Here is a 14,287-nt window from a genome sequence, read left to right as displayed (position 1 = left end):
GATGACTTGATTCTTGGTGGTAAAGCATAGTGGTTGTGGGTAGGAGGAGTCACAGAGCCTAGGTTTTAATTTCTTCTCCACTCAATATGTGATATTGGGCAAGTGATTTAACCCATCTCTATGTACCTCGGTTTCCTCATAATGCAAAAATGGGGATGATAATATTACCTACCTCAGAGAGTTGATGTGAGAGTAAAATCAGATCACGTAATTGTTTGACAGTACCTGCAACATAATAAGTACTTAATACATTTTAACTATCTTAACTAAATATAAGTTTCAACTTCATAGTAACACTGAAGGTTGTTAAAATACGAACGTGGGATATTTTTTTCAAATAACTTTCATCATGATAATCCCAAACCATGCTTTTAACATAAATTTTTATTGCTTCTACATATAATTAAATCTCCACTGACGCTGGTATTTGCATGCAGCAAATACTATGAACTTATCGACTGATCTACCTTATCGACTGATCTACCTGAAGACTTTAACAGAAGGAGATGAACTACCTTTTTATGAACTACCTCTTTATGGAGGTTCTGTGGAATGCAAGGTGCCTTTAAGCAAGAGAGTTTTACTGCACTGGCTTTATAAAACATGACTCCAACTAAAAATCCCTGTTAATTATTAAACCCTTATGTATAATCTGGACACCTGACACTGCTGATACTGCAGATTGAGAACAGAGAGTGTTTGTCCCTCAAGTTAAGCCTAAACACCAATAGAAAAAGGTAGTTATCAAGGGATTTAAAAACCCCAAAACTTTTCCTCTTATATTTAGTAAAGAGTGTGGGGTATCTCCTGTTTTGGCTGGCATATCTGGCGCCTAAACAACTGGTTTAAACCTTGTTTGGGATTCCTGCTTGTTTTAGCATGGCGGATCTTGGAGTTCACAGAATCCTCCTTCTGGTTATTTCTCTGACAAAGTGTCTGGAGTGCACAAAACTGCTGGCAGACTTAAAAAAATGTGGTGACTTGGAATGTGAAAGTAAGTCGCTTTTCTTTTTTTTCCTTCTTTTCCTCTTAAAATGAGGCTCTGAAATGATATAAAACGTTATTGTGGACATGTATGATAAAAATGAACATTAATATCATTGAGAAATATTTATAATTATAAGGTATAGTACACTATAAAAAAGAAATGCTGGAAGCAAAGTATTTTGTGACAGTTTTTAATGTAAATATACAAAGGGGCAAAGATCAGCCTGATATATAAATATATAAGAAATTTTAAGGATATTAATCCAGATCTCAAAAACAAACTAATTAGCACTTTTACTATTTTTTAAGATAAGTGTAATTGATTTGTATTAAAAAAGATATCAAGCCATTTGATAGTTATTTTTATGAAGCCCTTACATTTTTTAGTTTCTATTTCACAATCAGAAGTTTCTGATTCTCATGAGTTTTCTAAGACTGTTTTTATTTCAAACCGTCATGATTTATTGTGTAAACTTTATCAAACATTAATTATTTCTGTGTTCCCTTATTATGCAAAAATACTGAAATCAGTGTTAAGAGTACATAATTTTATTTATATCTTTGAATATTAAACTTCCTCTTCTACAAAGAGAAATTAATTTTCATTTTATTGCTTAAGAACTTATTTTCTGAAATTGGCATTATGGTACAAAATGAATAGCGTCCCAGTATATTAGAATTGCTTTATATTGTTCTATCCCTCCAGTATGTGAGAATTACTTCGAATTTGCAACACGTAATTAAAAATGCAAAATATTATTAGTATGAACATAAATGATTTAAAAGTAAATTTTTTATGTGTAAACATTTTCCTTAATCATTTGGATACATAATTTAATATATAGAGAATGTTTACTAGATGATGTTTTATAATAATATTATTATAACAATTTTTCTTTCCTTCTTTACAACCTCATTTTAGTTTCCTTAGGGCTAGGCACATAACATGGAAAGAAAGAGAACATTCAAATTTATAGTAATTGATAAAAGTTTTTTAACTTTAATTGCACGACTTAATGAAAAGGTTTTACATATACCAGTATAATTATAATCGTTAATAAGGTATGTATATTACTTTATGTGCTGAAGGGCTAAATCTAGCATATGTGGTTATGGTCATTCATAGTTATTAAGGGCCTATTATGTGCTGGGTCTGGGGGATGAAGGGTGTGTATCTAAGAGGGATAAAATGAAATGTAAGATAAGTTTCTTGTCCTCCAGGGATTTTCATTCTAGTGAATGATGACAAGACAGGTCAATATGAAACAGTAAATAGTAATACAACATGAGGATAATAGATAATATTGAAATTCAGAGAAGTGGCAGAGTAGGCTGGACCAATTAGGGTTGTCTTATAGTGGACATAGGATATGAGTTGTCCATGAAGAGAGACTGATGGGTTTTTAGAAAGGCTTAGGAAAAAACAGAAAGAAAACTCAGAATACGGAAGGTGGATGTTGCAGTGAAAAGAACTTCAGTTCAAATCTGGCTCCACCATTTATCAGGTGTGTGACCAACTCTTTGATAGTTAATTAAAGGCTCATTTTTTAGTCTGAGATGAGATTATTTACCTCATAGGTCTGTTTTGAGGATTTAATAATAGCAGTAATAAAAGGTATGAAAGAGCTTATCATGATGCCTGGAGTATAGTAGGTGCCAGAAGAAAACTAATTATCTTTTCCTTCCCTTCTCTACTGTGTGTTTTTCTCTGCATGTTTACATAGCTTTAATAAGCAGAGTCTTAGCCATAAGAGATTACAGAGGACCTGACTGTCGATACCTGAACTTCACTAAGGGAGAAGAGATATCTGTTTATGTTAAACTCGCAGGAGAAAGGGAAGATTTGTGGGCAGGAAGTGTAAGTATCTAATCTTACAAATTGAATACAGAATAAATGACTAGTTTGCACAAGGATGCCTGGTGTTCGTCTCTAAAGGAACTTTAAGAATTTAAAAGTACTTTATATATATATTAAAAACCCTTAACATATTTAAACAAACAAACAAAAAAATGGTCATGTTCAGTGTTGGTTCCAGAATTTCTATAAAAAGTAGCTTTGGGGAAGCCAGTCTGGTTGGGATGAAGGCTTAAGAGTGCCTTGAAATTACTTTTACACAGCATGCATAGTTTTTGAACTTAGGTTTTATATTTATTTGGAGAGACTTTAGAGGGGCCAATGGAGATTATGGGATGACTAGGTAACCCCAGCCATCCCTTGGTGTTACCAATGGCCAAGTTTAAGAGAGACTGGGAAGTTTTAATTAATCAGATTAAAAGACATGTCTTGGGAATTCCCTGGTGGTCCAATGGTTAGGACTCTGTGCTTTCATTGCCGAGGGCGAGACATGTCTTTCTGAGCAAATAAAGGACTGAGTTGCTATTGAAGAGATCCTCAGAAAGATTAGTAGTCTAGGGAAGCGAGGTATTTTTCATGGAGGAAAAGAATAACTGAGAGAGACTACTATTTGGCCCAAAGTCCTATTACACTGAAATGCCTAGATGCCTGAATCACCTCTCTGAATATACAACATAGAAAAATTAATGATTAATATTTTCAGTTGAATATAGGTTTGTATCTTAGATTATATCATGCTTTAGAATGAAAAGGTGCCATGACAAGTGATTTTACCCCCAAGCTGAACAAGCATGACCAGCCTGATACATACATCATTTCCATATTGCGTATGCATAAGATCTCTTCCCTGTGTAGCCTCTGTGATCTTTATTCGAAGGAGCAGATTCTATTTGGGTCTATCCTGCTTTTTAGCATGAGGGGCTACATGACTGAACCTCAGACTGTTGTTGGCCAGAATTGTTTACCTGGACTTTGCAGCTCCCAAGACTTCTTACTGCTTATGGTGCCTTAAACATGCCATTTCTCTGTCTTGAATGCATGGGAGGTATCCAATGCAACTATAAGGAAAATGACACAGTAAGTATCATAAGAGGAAAAGAAAGCATTCTTTCTTGTTTACTATGTGTGAAAATGATAGTTCCACACAAAAGCAGCATGTAATGTGTGGAGCCAGGGTGAAGTTTCAAGCACACTTGGTTTTGTGCCTTAGGTGTCTAGTCCAGGCAGATAACTGTTTAAGAAGCCACACTGTGTGGTTAGGACTCTGGGCTTTCATTGCCAGAGGGCCCGGGTTCAATCCCTGGTCAGGGAACTAAGATCCCGTGAGCCCCACTGGCATGGCCAAGAAAAAGAAGCCACACTGTGGAGTTCATTCCTTCGGTTTCCAAATAATTGCAGCAACTGGAGAGCTGGAAGAATCGCAGTTGAGGTATAATGGTGCTGAATCAAAAGGCCAAAAGAAATATGCTCTTTAAACTTTGACAGGGATGGGAAATGGGCTGAGAGTGGTTACGTGAAGCCTTCACTCTTGGGGGACATCTTGTATGCACTTAAACTGGATTGAGAGGATCTCTGCTACCAAGGTACCCTCAGAAAAGTTGTATGGAACCAAATGCACCCTGGAAGACTCATAGATCCTTACTGTCTTGAGGAATCCACCTCAGCCCTTCAGAGTTTAAACATCTTACCCAATTTTGACATCCTGAAAATGCTGCATATGTCACAGCTCCATCTTGCTTGGCTACAGTCACCATTCTCTTGCTTTTTGATATTCCAGGTTTACTAGTGTAAATCTGTGGTCCACCTGGGCAAGAAAGGTCATTAAGAACAGAAAAAAGAAAGAAAATGTGTGGTTTTCCCTCTGAAATCTGAAAAAGTGGCATTTTATAGCTTGACCCTTTGTTCCCTCAGATTTATGCTGTTCTGTTGAGTAGCAAAAGGAATATGATTTTACTGACTTTCTTTTAGATGGTAAATGAAAGCCGTTAATGTTTGTAATTTGAAATAGATGAAAGCCAAGGACATGAAACAAAATTAGGCTCAATGGCTATTATTGCTTTGATCACTCTTACTTGCTAATCTTCATTCTTCATTTTGATAGAAAGGAAAGGACTTTGGGTATTTTCCCAGAGATGCAGTCCAGATTGAAGAGGTGTTCATATCTGAGGAAGTTGAAATATCAACAAAAGTGAGTAAACTCATTTCGGTTATTAATTGAATTTATTTACTTATTTATTTATTAGAGAAAATTTATATTTTATTTTCTCTAACAAAAGAAATAGTGTTGTAAACACCCAAGAATTCTTTTCCAATTACCAATAGTTTTTTTCTTCTTCTTCTTTTTTAATGAATGTATTATTTATTTTATTTAATTTATTTATTTTTATTAGTTGATATTGGAGTATAGTTGCATTATCGGTTATTAATTGAATTTAAAATTTTTTGGCTAAAACAGTTTTCTGTGGTATAAGTGCCCATCAGTTATACATCTTATATAGTGGATATATAAAATAGTCTGAAAACTCACTCTAGGAATAGTTTGAGTATGTGAATAAAATCAGGTAAGACGAGATTGATGACAAGGATTTTGCTTACTGAAAAATTAACAGGCAGTAGAGTGTAGTGGTTAAGAGCATGGATTCTGGAGGTAGACTGGGTTGAAAGCCTGACTCAGCCACTTAGTTGCCATGTGGTCTTGTGTGCCTTTTTTCTCATCTGTAAAATGAAGATGATGATTATGATATAGTGCTACCTCAACAAATTTATTGAGCAAAAAATGAGCATATGTAAAGTACATAGAACAGCACTTAGTAAGTGCTATGTAAGTGTTAGATATTATTACTAATGTTATTGTCCTACTGGGACAGAGTTTATTTCCCACCACACTCTCTAGGTCTCATATCTGTAAACCTCTTTTGCTGTTGGAGTTTTAAATGAACTTGATAATGCTGGGCTTGATAATGAGAATGGGAATCAGAAGGTGACTCTTCAATATGTGAATTTGATTAGCCCATTTAATTCACATTCCAGGTTAAGCCTATTTACCTTACATGAGGTCAGTGTGAAGTCAGTCTGCCTAGTTAAGTAAACTATTATCTGGCTCTTTTCCAGCACAAATTCTGGGATTAACTGTCTATTCACTGTATAACTACTGGTCCCATCAGTTCTGTCTCCAAAATATGTCTTCTCTTCATTTTTACTCTCCCCATAGCCCTGACTCAAAGCATCATTATCTCTTGAGTAGAACACTGCAGTAGGTTTCTAACGGGTCTCCTTGCCCCTACTTTTGCCCTCTTCCAATTCATTCTCCAGACAGCAATGGATCTTATAGATACAAAAACAAAGAAATCAGATCATGTCATTCGCTTGGTTTAAAGCCTTTTTATGGCATTGCATTGAACCTGGAATCAAGCCCTGACTCCTTACCCTGCCTCTACATGATCTGCTCCTGCCCCCGCTGCTGACCCTGTCACGTGCCACTCTCCCCACACTCACTATGCTCCTGGCCACACTGGCCTATTGATAGTTCTTAGAACATGCCAAGCTCTTTCCTAGCCCAGAAACCCAAATGGGCTCTTCCCTCTGTTCGGAATGCTTCCCCTAAGTTCTTCACCTGGTTAGTTCCTTCTTATCCTTTAGGTCACAGCTTAGACATCAGTGCCTCAGAGAGCTCTTCCATGATGATTTTAAAGGAATTACTGCTTCTTAATCACAGCTTCCTGTTTACTTCCTACATAGCACTTATCACAATTTATAATTACGTTTTTCTATTGTTTACTGTAGAATTTCAGCACCTGGCACAGTGCAGAGCACATAGTAAGCATATAGAAAGCCCAAATTCTTTATTTTTTTAAAAACATGTTTTTATTTAGGCTGCACCGGGTCTTAGTTGCAGCATGCATGTGGGATCTAGTTCCCCGACCAGGGATCGAACCCGGGCCCCCTGCGTTGGGAGCACGGAGTCTTACCCACTGAACCACGAGGGAAGTCCCTAGAGGGCCCAAATTCTTAGGTCAAGTTCCCTGGGAAATAGACTCCAAGATGGATCTTTGCATCCAAGAGGTTTACTAGGGAGTACTCTTGGGAATAGCACCTGTGAGGGAATACAAGGAAAAGCAGGATTGGGCAGACAGAGAAGTTGAACTGTGATCTGGTTGCAACAAAGGTTTCAGGTGATTCCATAAGGAGCTTTGAAGCTGGAATGGCCTTTCAGGGTTGTCCTGAATAGGGGCAAGGTGTTGGGCCTTTTTATCCTTGCATGACTGGCTCATCTGGGGTAGTGTAACCTTGGGCTAGATTAGGCTAGTATTTACTAGAGACAGTTGCTATTTTAATTACTTGATTCATTTAATCCTCACAACACCCCTATAAGGTAGGTACTGTCATTATTCTCATTTTACAGATGAGGAGACTGAGGCATAGAAAGGTCATCCTATTCGCCCAAGGTCACAGAGCTAGTAAACGGCAGGATTAGGATTTGAACCCAGAGCGTTTGGCTCCAGCGTCTGTTGTTAATCACCTACTATGTTGCAATGCCAAAAAATACTGTAAAATTGCAATTCTGAAGTTTATTATTTTTTTTTATTTTTTTTTTAAATTTATTTTTATTTTTGGCTGTGCTGGGTCTTCGTTTCTGTGCGAGGGCTTTCTCTAGTTGTGGAGAGCGGGGGCCGCTCTTCATCGCAGTGCGCGGGCCTCTCACTATCGCGGCCTCTCTCGTTGCGGAGCACAGGCTCCAGACGCACAGGCTCAGTAGTTGTGGCTCATGGGCCTAGTTGCTCTGCGGCATGTGGGATCTTCCCAGACCAGGGCTCGAACCCGTGTCCCCTGCACTGGCAGGCAGACTCTCAACCACTGCGCCACCAGGGAAGCCCTGAGGTTTATTTTTGTAAAATTCTGAGCTTTATTCTCATTTCATAATGGTGATATCCAAAGAGCAGTGTATATCACTGTTTCATACCTTCAGATAAAAAAAAAAATAGCTTCACCATTTTTCTTCTTGATGATTTGGTTGTTTTGTGAGATGAGCAAGGGGATCACTGCTTCCATCGACTACATGCAATATCTCAATAAAAGAAGTCTAAGTGAGGACTTCCCCAGTGGTCCAGTGGTAAAGAATCTGCCTTCCAATGCAGGGGACACCAGTCCGATCCCTGGTCGGGGGATTAAGATCCCACATGCCACGGGGCAACGGAGCCCACACACTACAACCACTGAGCTCGCGCGGCTCAACCTGCATGCCGCGAACTACAGAGCCCATGTGCCCTGGAGCCCGCATGCCACAAGTAGAGAGAAGCCCGCATGCCGCAGCTACAACCCAGCGCAGCCAAAAAAAAGAAGTTTTTTTAGTGCAACTTCTAACCAGGCCTTCATGCTTTAGAGTCTTTGGTTTGTCTGAGCTGTGACCATGTGCTATAAATTCCCCTCCCTGAAAGCGCTGCACAGCTGCATATGTCCATTCAGTGTACCCTTACCAGGAGCAAGATTTTGTGGCCATGTACACCTGTTCACTAGAGTTTATTTGCAGAATATACTCAATACTTGATTGCCTCTGCTTCTGAAGTTCTTCAATTATTTGATAATAAATAAATCCTAATGCAAGAGGATTTTCATTTAGGTTTATATCATTAACCTTGAAAAGTCAGTTATGATACAAGTGTTTGAGATTAGGAGTTTTTGCTCTGCTGTTGAGCTAGTTGTGTGGCCTTGGGAAAATCATACTCATCCATTTTAAATGATTTCAGAGAAACAAGGAGTTTTTATATATTAATGTCAATCGTAACTTTTTTTCTTTCAGGAATCTGACTTTCTCTGTCTTCTTGGAATAAGCTACACATTTGAAAATGAAGATAGTGAGTTAAACAGTGATAATGGTGAAAATACATATCCATATGAAGAAGACAAGGAACCCAAATCTAGAGTATATGAAAGTGATTTTCAGATAGACCTTGGCTTTTATTCAACTTCTGAAAGTACTTTGTTTGAAGACCAATTTCCAGCATCAGAGGGTCCTGAAGATATCAGAAGTACTAGTGAATCAAAGGACTGGGAAGCAGTAGAAGCTGGAAATGTGGAACAGTATCCTATTCCAGAAGGGGATCATGTCCCACCATCCTCAGCCATTCCTGAAGTGAAAGGATGGTTTGGATTTGGAAAGGACCAAGCTGGAGAAAAGACTTTTGAATCAGTTACTGAACCTCTAGAAGAAAGCTCATTTCGAAGTAGAAAAATACCAGTGGAAGATGAGAATGACCCAGAGGGATTAAACAATGGTGAGCCCCAAACAGAACATAAGCAAGAACTTGAATCAGAATTTGATTCAGTGCCAAAGAAAGAGTCTGAACTAGTGTCTGAGTCAGAGCACATCCTCGATCCTCAAGACACTGGTTGGTTTGGTGGTGGATTTACAAGTTATTTTGGTTTTGGGGGTGAGGATACAGGGCTTGAATTATTGTCCAAAGAAAGCAACCCACCATTACAAGATGTTCCTAGTTCCATATCCTCTGAGGAAGAACCCACCGTTCCATGTAGAGAAATATTAACAGAAAAAGAAGACACAATCACTAATGATAGCTCAATTCTCAAGCCAAGTTGGTTTGATTTTGGTTTTGCTATGCTAGGATTTGCATATGCTAATGAAGATAAAATTATATCAGATGATGGAAAAAATGAAGAAGAAGGTGGGGGAGATAAACATGGACATCCTCCAACAAGTGAATTTGACACTGATAAGGAACAAGAAATAAAAATAACAAAAATTATGGAAACTGAAAATCAAATAGGCAAGAAAATGGTCTTAGAGAAAACAGATGATTCTGATACTTTACCGTATTTTAAAAAGTTCTTGTATACTTTTGACAACCCCTGGAACTTCCAGAACATTCTAAAGGAGACAGAATTGCCATCTCCCAAAGAGACACTGGATGAAAATAATGGAGGTGAAAATGATAAAAGAGAAGAATTTTCAGTTGAGTATTACCCCACAGATAATACGGAAGATATGATGTTGAAAAACGGATACAGTCAGCCAGGTTAGTATAAAAATATCTATAATATGATTTCTTTTTAAAATATAATCTATTTTTAAAATTTTTTATACAGCAGGTTCTTATTAGTTATCTATTTTATACATATTAGTGTATATACGTCAATCCCAATCTCCCAATTCATCACACCACCACCCCTCCACCCCACCACTTTCCCCGCTTGGTGTCCATACGTTAAACATAATCTATTTTTAAAAGTGCAAATCACATGAAACATCCAGGAATCCATATTTCTCAAAATACTCAATAATCAACAACAACTTTATCAATCACCCTTTTATCAATTTCTGGTTTACTCTGGGATTTAGTAGATCTTAATATCATAAAATAAAATCCCAAGGGACAAAGAATGATTGGCTATATATGGATGTTTCAAGGAGATCTCAAGGTATTTTACAATAAGTTTTAATCAAACTATTATACGTAAACAGGTTAAAAATATAAATAGTGCTAAGGTTTTGTTTTGTTTTGTTTTGTTTTGTTTTAACAAAAGCAATTGCTGTTCCCTCTGTCCGTTTCTACTTCTACCTCTGTCCCAGGGACAATAATTTCCTTTATTTTTTAAAGAAAATTTCCTTTAGTGTTTATCTCTATTTTCTAAATAAAATATTTATATTCTTCTTTGAGTAACCTATTTTAGATGATGTTCATTGACTTCCTGTTCTGTTAGGTGAGAATTTTTTCTTATTTGCACTCAGTTCATTTACACCTTCCCAATATAGCTATATCTGAATGGTGTTCTTAGAAACCTAAGCTAAGGTAATTTAAAATTGTCTTGATTCTTGAATGATATTTTATTCTAGATCTATAGCTCCTCCCCCCAAGAAGAGCTATGATAACAAGGGTTTTCTTTAACTGTACAAGATAATAAGGAAACTCAAGCAAAAACAATGTAAAAAGTTTTCAGCTTTCTTCCTCAAGTCTCTCAATTCTGGGAGATCAACAGAGGGCAACAGAAGAGAGCAGAGTATCAGAGGATACTTCTGGATCTAGATGTCCAGGTATCTAGCAACTCCTATGATTAAAAACAAGTGGATAATATTTTAAGTAAAGAATTATATAACATGACTTTCCCACATCTCCATTCTGATGTCTCTATGATGGACAGATTAGAAACTCAACAAATATTGGCCAATAATACAGAAACAATCAAATCCTAGAATGACAGAAAAACTTTCACAAGAAGAGATGAACAATGTTGCAAACTCAGAAGGAAACACATTTCACTGGTACTGGTTGATTATCTTGAATTTCCAGAAGAACTATATGTTATTTCTCTTAATATTCTAGAAAATATGAGTTCTTTACTTGATCAACATCCTCAACCAGAATATAGACTTTAGATTCTAACCCTTTTCTAAATAAGAAACGTGGTGTGATGATTTTCATGACTGAAAACATTAGAGACCTAGATTTTCAAAGGCTAGAGGAAATTATTTTGTTCTAAGCTTGTTAGATCCTAAGGGAATATTTGTGAAAAAGCAGATGAATAATTGGAAAGAAGAGAGACTAAAAGAAAACAATATCAGACCCAGAAATACAGTATTCAAAATATAGATATATAAAAATATTTTAGAGCTTATTTATAGAAACTTCAGGGCATTCTGAATATCATTTTATTAGAATTTATTTATCATTTCATATAGTGATGCTGGGAGAATTTCTAAATATGAATAACTTGGTAGATAGTCAAATGAGAACAGGGCATTTATGCAATTATAACTAGTTTTGAGGGACTTTTATAAAAATGTTAAGAAATTCCTTTAAGTTTCAGAAAAAAGATGTCTTACTATATAAATACTTCAAAACATTTCACTATTAATTAAACGAAAAACAAGCTGGGGTCATGCAAAGTTTGTTTTAAAAAAAGTATACTAGGGACTTCCCTGGTGGTGCAGTGTTTGTTTAAGAATCCGTCTTCCAATGCTGGGGGACTCGGATTTGATCCCTGGTTGGGGAACTAAGATCTCACATGCTGCAGGACAACTAAGCCCGCGCGCTCTAGAGCCTCCGAGCCCCAACGAAGAGCCCGCACGGGGCAACAGAAGATCCCGCATGACGCAAAGAAGATCCCGAGTGCTACAACTAAGACCCGACACAGCAAGATAAATAAATAAATAAATAAATAAATAAATACTAAAAAAAAAAAAAAAAGGATACTGAAAGAGGGATTCAGATAAAACCACAGACTCTATTTTCTCAATATTGGAGAAATAGCTAAAATAGCCAATATTTTCAGATAGTTTCAACAACTCTTTTAGGGAATAACAAATGAAAACGACTTATTTAGAAAGAGTGCATAAGGAAAATGAATCACTGATCTTGAATAAGTATTTGTGAAAAGCTGAGGCTTGAGATAACCACATTTACAAAAAGCTAATATCCTGACATAAGAATTTACAAAACAGATAAATTAGGGAACAATTATTTATATTACAATATTAATAACTATTTTACAAAAGGACTCCAAACTGAGCTTATTTAAATAATGAATTTCCCAAGTACAGTTAAATATGAAAACTATTCATTATTTTATTTGAATTAAAATTCTGTTTATTAATTTATTAATAATTGTAAGAAAGTCATATCTGTATCTAATGTACTTTTTTTAATTGAAGTATTGTTGATTTACAATGTTTCAGGTGTACAGCAAAGTGATTCAGTTAGACATATATAACTGAATATATATATATGTATAAGAATATATGTATATTCTTTTTCAGATTCTTTTCTATATTAGGTTATTATAAGGTATTGAATATAGTTCCCTGTGCTATACATTAGGACCTTGTTGTTTATCCATTTTATATACAGTAGTGTATAACTGTTAATCCCACATTCCTAATTTATCTCTCCCCCGCTTTCCCCTTTGGTAACCATAAATTTGTTTTCTATGTCTGTGAGTCTACTTCTGTTTTGTAAATAAGTTCATCTGTATCATTTTTGAGACTCCACATATAAGTGATATCATATGATATTTGTCTTTCTCTGACTTCATTTAATATGATAATCTCTAGGTCCATCAATGTTGCTGCAAATGGCATTATTTCATTCTTTTTTATGTCTGAGTAATAGTCCATTGTATATACATACCATCTTCTTTATCTCTTCATCTGTCGATGGACATTTAGGTTGCTTCTATGTCTTGGCTATTTGTAAATATTGCTGCTATGAACATTGGGGTGACTGTATCTTTTCAAATTATAGTTTTCTCCCGTTATATGCCCAGGAATGGGATTGTTGGATCATATGGTAGTTCTATTTTTAGTTTTTTCAGAAACCTCCATACTGTTCTCCATAGTGGCTGCATCAGTTTATATTTCTACCCACAGTATAAGAGGGTTCCCTTTTCTCCACACCCTCTCCAGCATTTATTGTTTGTAGAGTTTTTGATGATAACCATTCTGACTGGTGTGAGGTGATACCTCATTGTACTTCTGATTTGAATTTCTCTAATAATTAGCAACATTGAACATCTTTTCATGTGCTTCTTGGCCATCCATATGTCTTCTTTGGAGAAATGCCTATTTAGGTCTTCCACTCAGTTTTTTGATTGGGTTGTTTGCTTTTTTGATATTGAGCTGTATGGGCTGTTTGTATATTTTGGAAATCAATCCCTTGTCAGTTGCATCATCCACAAATATTTTCTCCCATTCCGTAGGTTGTCTTTTTTTTTGCTTATGGCTTCCTTTGCTGTGCAAAGCATTTTAGTTTAATTAGGTCCCATTTGTTTATTTTTGGTTTTGTTTCCATTTCCATCTCTAGGAAACAGATCCCCCAAAATACTGTTGTGATTTATGTCAAAGAGTGTTCTGCCTATGTTTTCCTCTAGGAGTTTTATAGTATCCAGTCTTACATTTAGGTCTTTAATCCATTTTGAGTTTATTTTTGTATACAGTAGTAGAGAATGTTCTAATTTCATTCTTTTACATGTAGCTGTCCAGTTTTCCCAGCACCATTTATTGAAGATATCGTCTTTTCTCCATTGTATATTCTTACCTCCTTTGTTCTAGATTAATTGACCATAAGTGCATGGGTCTATTTCTAGGCTCTCTATCCTGTTCCACTGATCCATGTGTCTTTGTTCCAGTACCATACTATTTTGATGATGGTAGCTTTGTAGTATAGTCTGAAGTCAGGGAATTTGATTCCTCCAGCTCTTCTTTTTCAAGATTGTTTTGGCTTCTAATGTAAATCTTAAAGCTTAGATTTAAGTAATGTGAAAATAATACCTCAAAAGTTTAATCAAATATGAAATTATTATAGGAAATTTTCATTTTCTTCACATATATTTATTTCAAATACAGTGTAAAACAATATTTAAAATAAACCAATTTAGGCACATATAAATTTGGTGTAATTAATTGTCAAATAAGCCTTTTTTCCCCTAATGCCATTA

The 14,287-nt window shown here is 36.0% G+C and overlaps 1 protein-coding gene across 2 annotated transcripts in view; it reads left to right on the top strand.

The window, feature by feature from the left end:
• The first annotated feature begins 696 nt into the window (after positions 1-696).
• The window catches only part of MIA2 (MIA SH3 domain ER export factor 2), a 105,001-nt gene continuing 91,410 nt past the window's right edge, over positions 697-14,287 (top strand). For both annotated transcript variants that reach the window (XM_068545878.1, XM_068545869.1), the window contains exons 1-4: positions 697-994; positions 2,712-2,845; positions 4,944-5,030; positions 8,640-9,873. In XM_068545878.1, coding sequence (XP_068401979.1) covers positions 880-994; positions 2,712-2,845; positions 4,944-5,030; positions 8,640-9,873 — 1,570 coding nt within the window. In that variant the 5' untranslated portion in view covers positions 697-879. The remainder of the gene's footprint in view (positions 995-2,711; positions 2,846-4,943; positions 5,031-8,639; positions 9,874-14,287) is intronic.

This window comes from Eschrichtius robustus, chromosome 1, assembly GCF_028021215.1.
Source record: "Eschrichtius robustus isolate mEscRob2 chromosome 1, mEscRob2.pri, whole genome shotgun sequence".
NCBI classification, from domain to species: domain Eukaryota; kingdom Metazoa; phylum Chordata; class Mammalia; order Artiodactyla; family Eschrichtiidae; genus Eschrichtius; species Eschrichtius robustus.
Note: the sequence above shows the minus strand (reverse complement) of the source record. Positions and strands in the feature narration are given on the sequence as shown.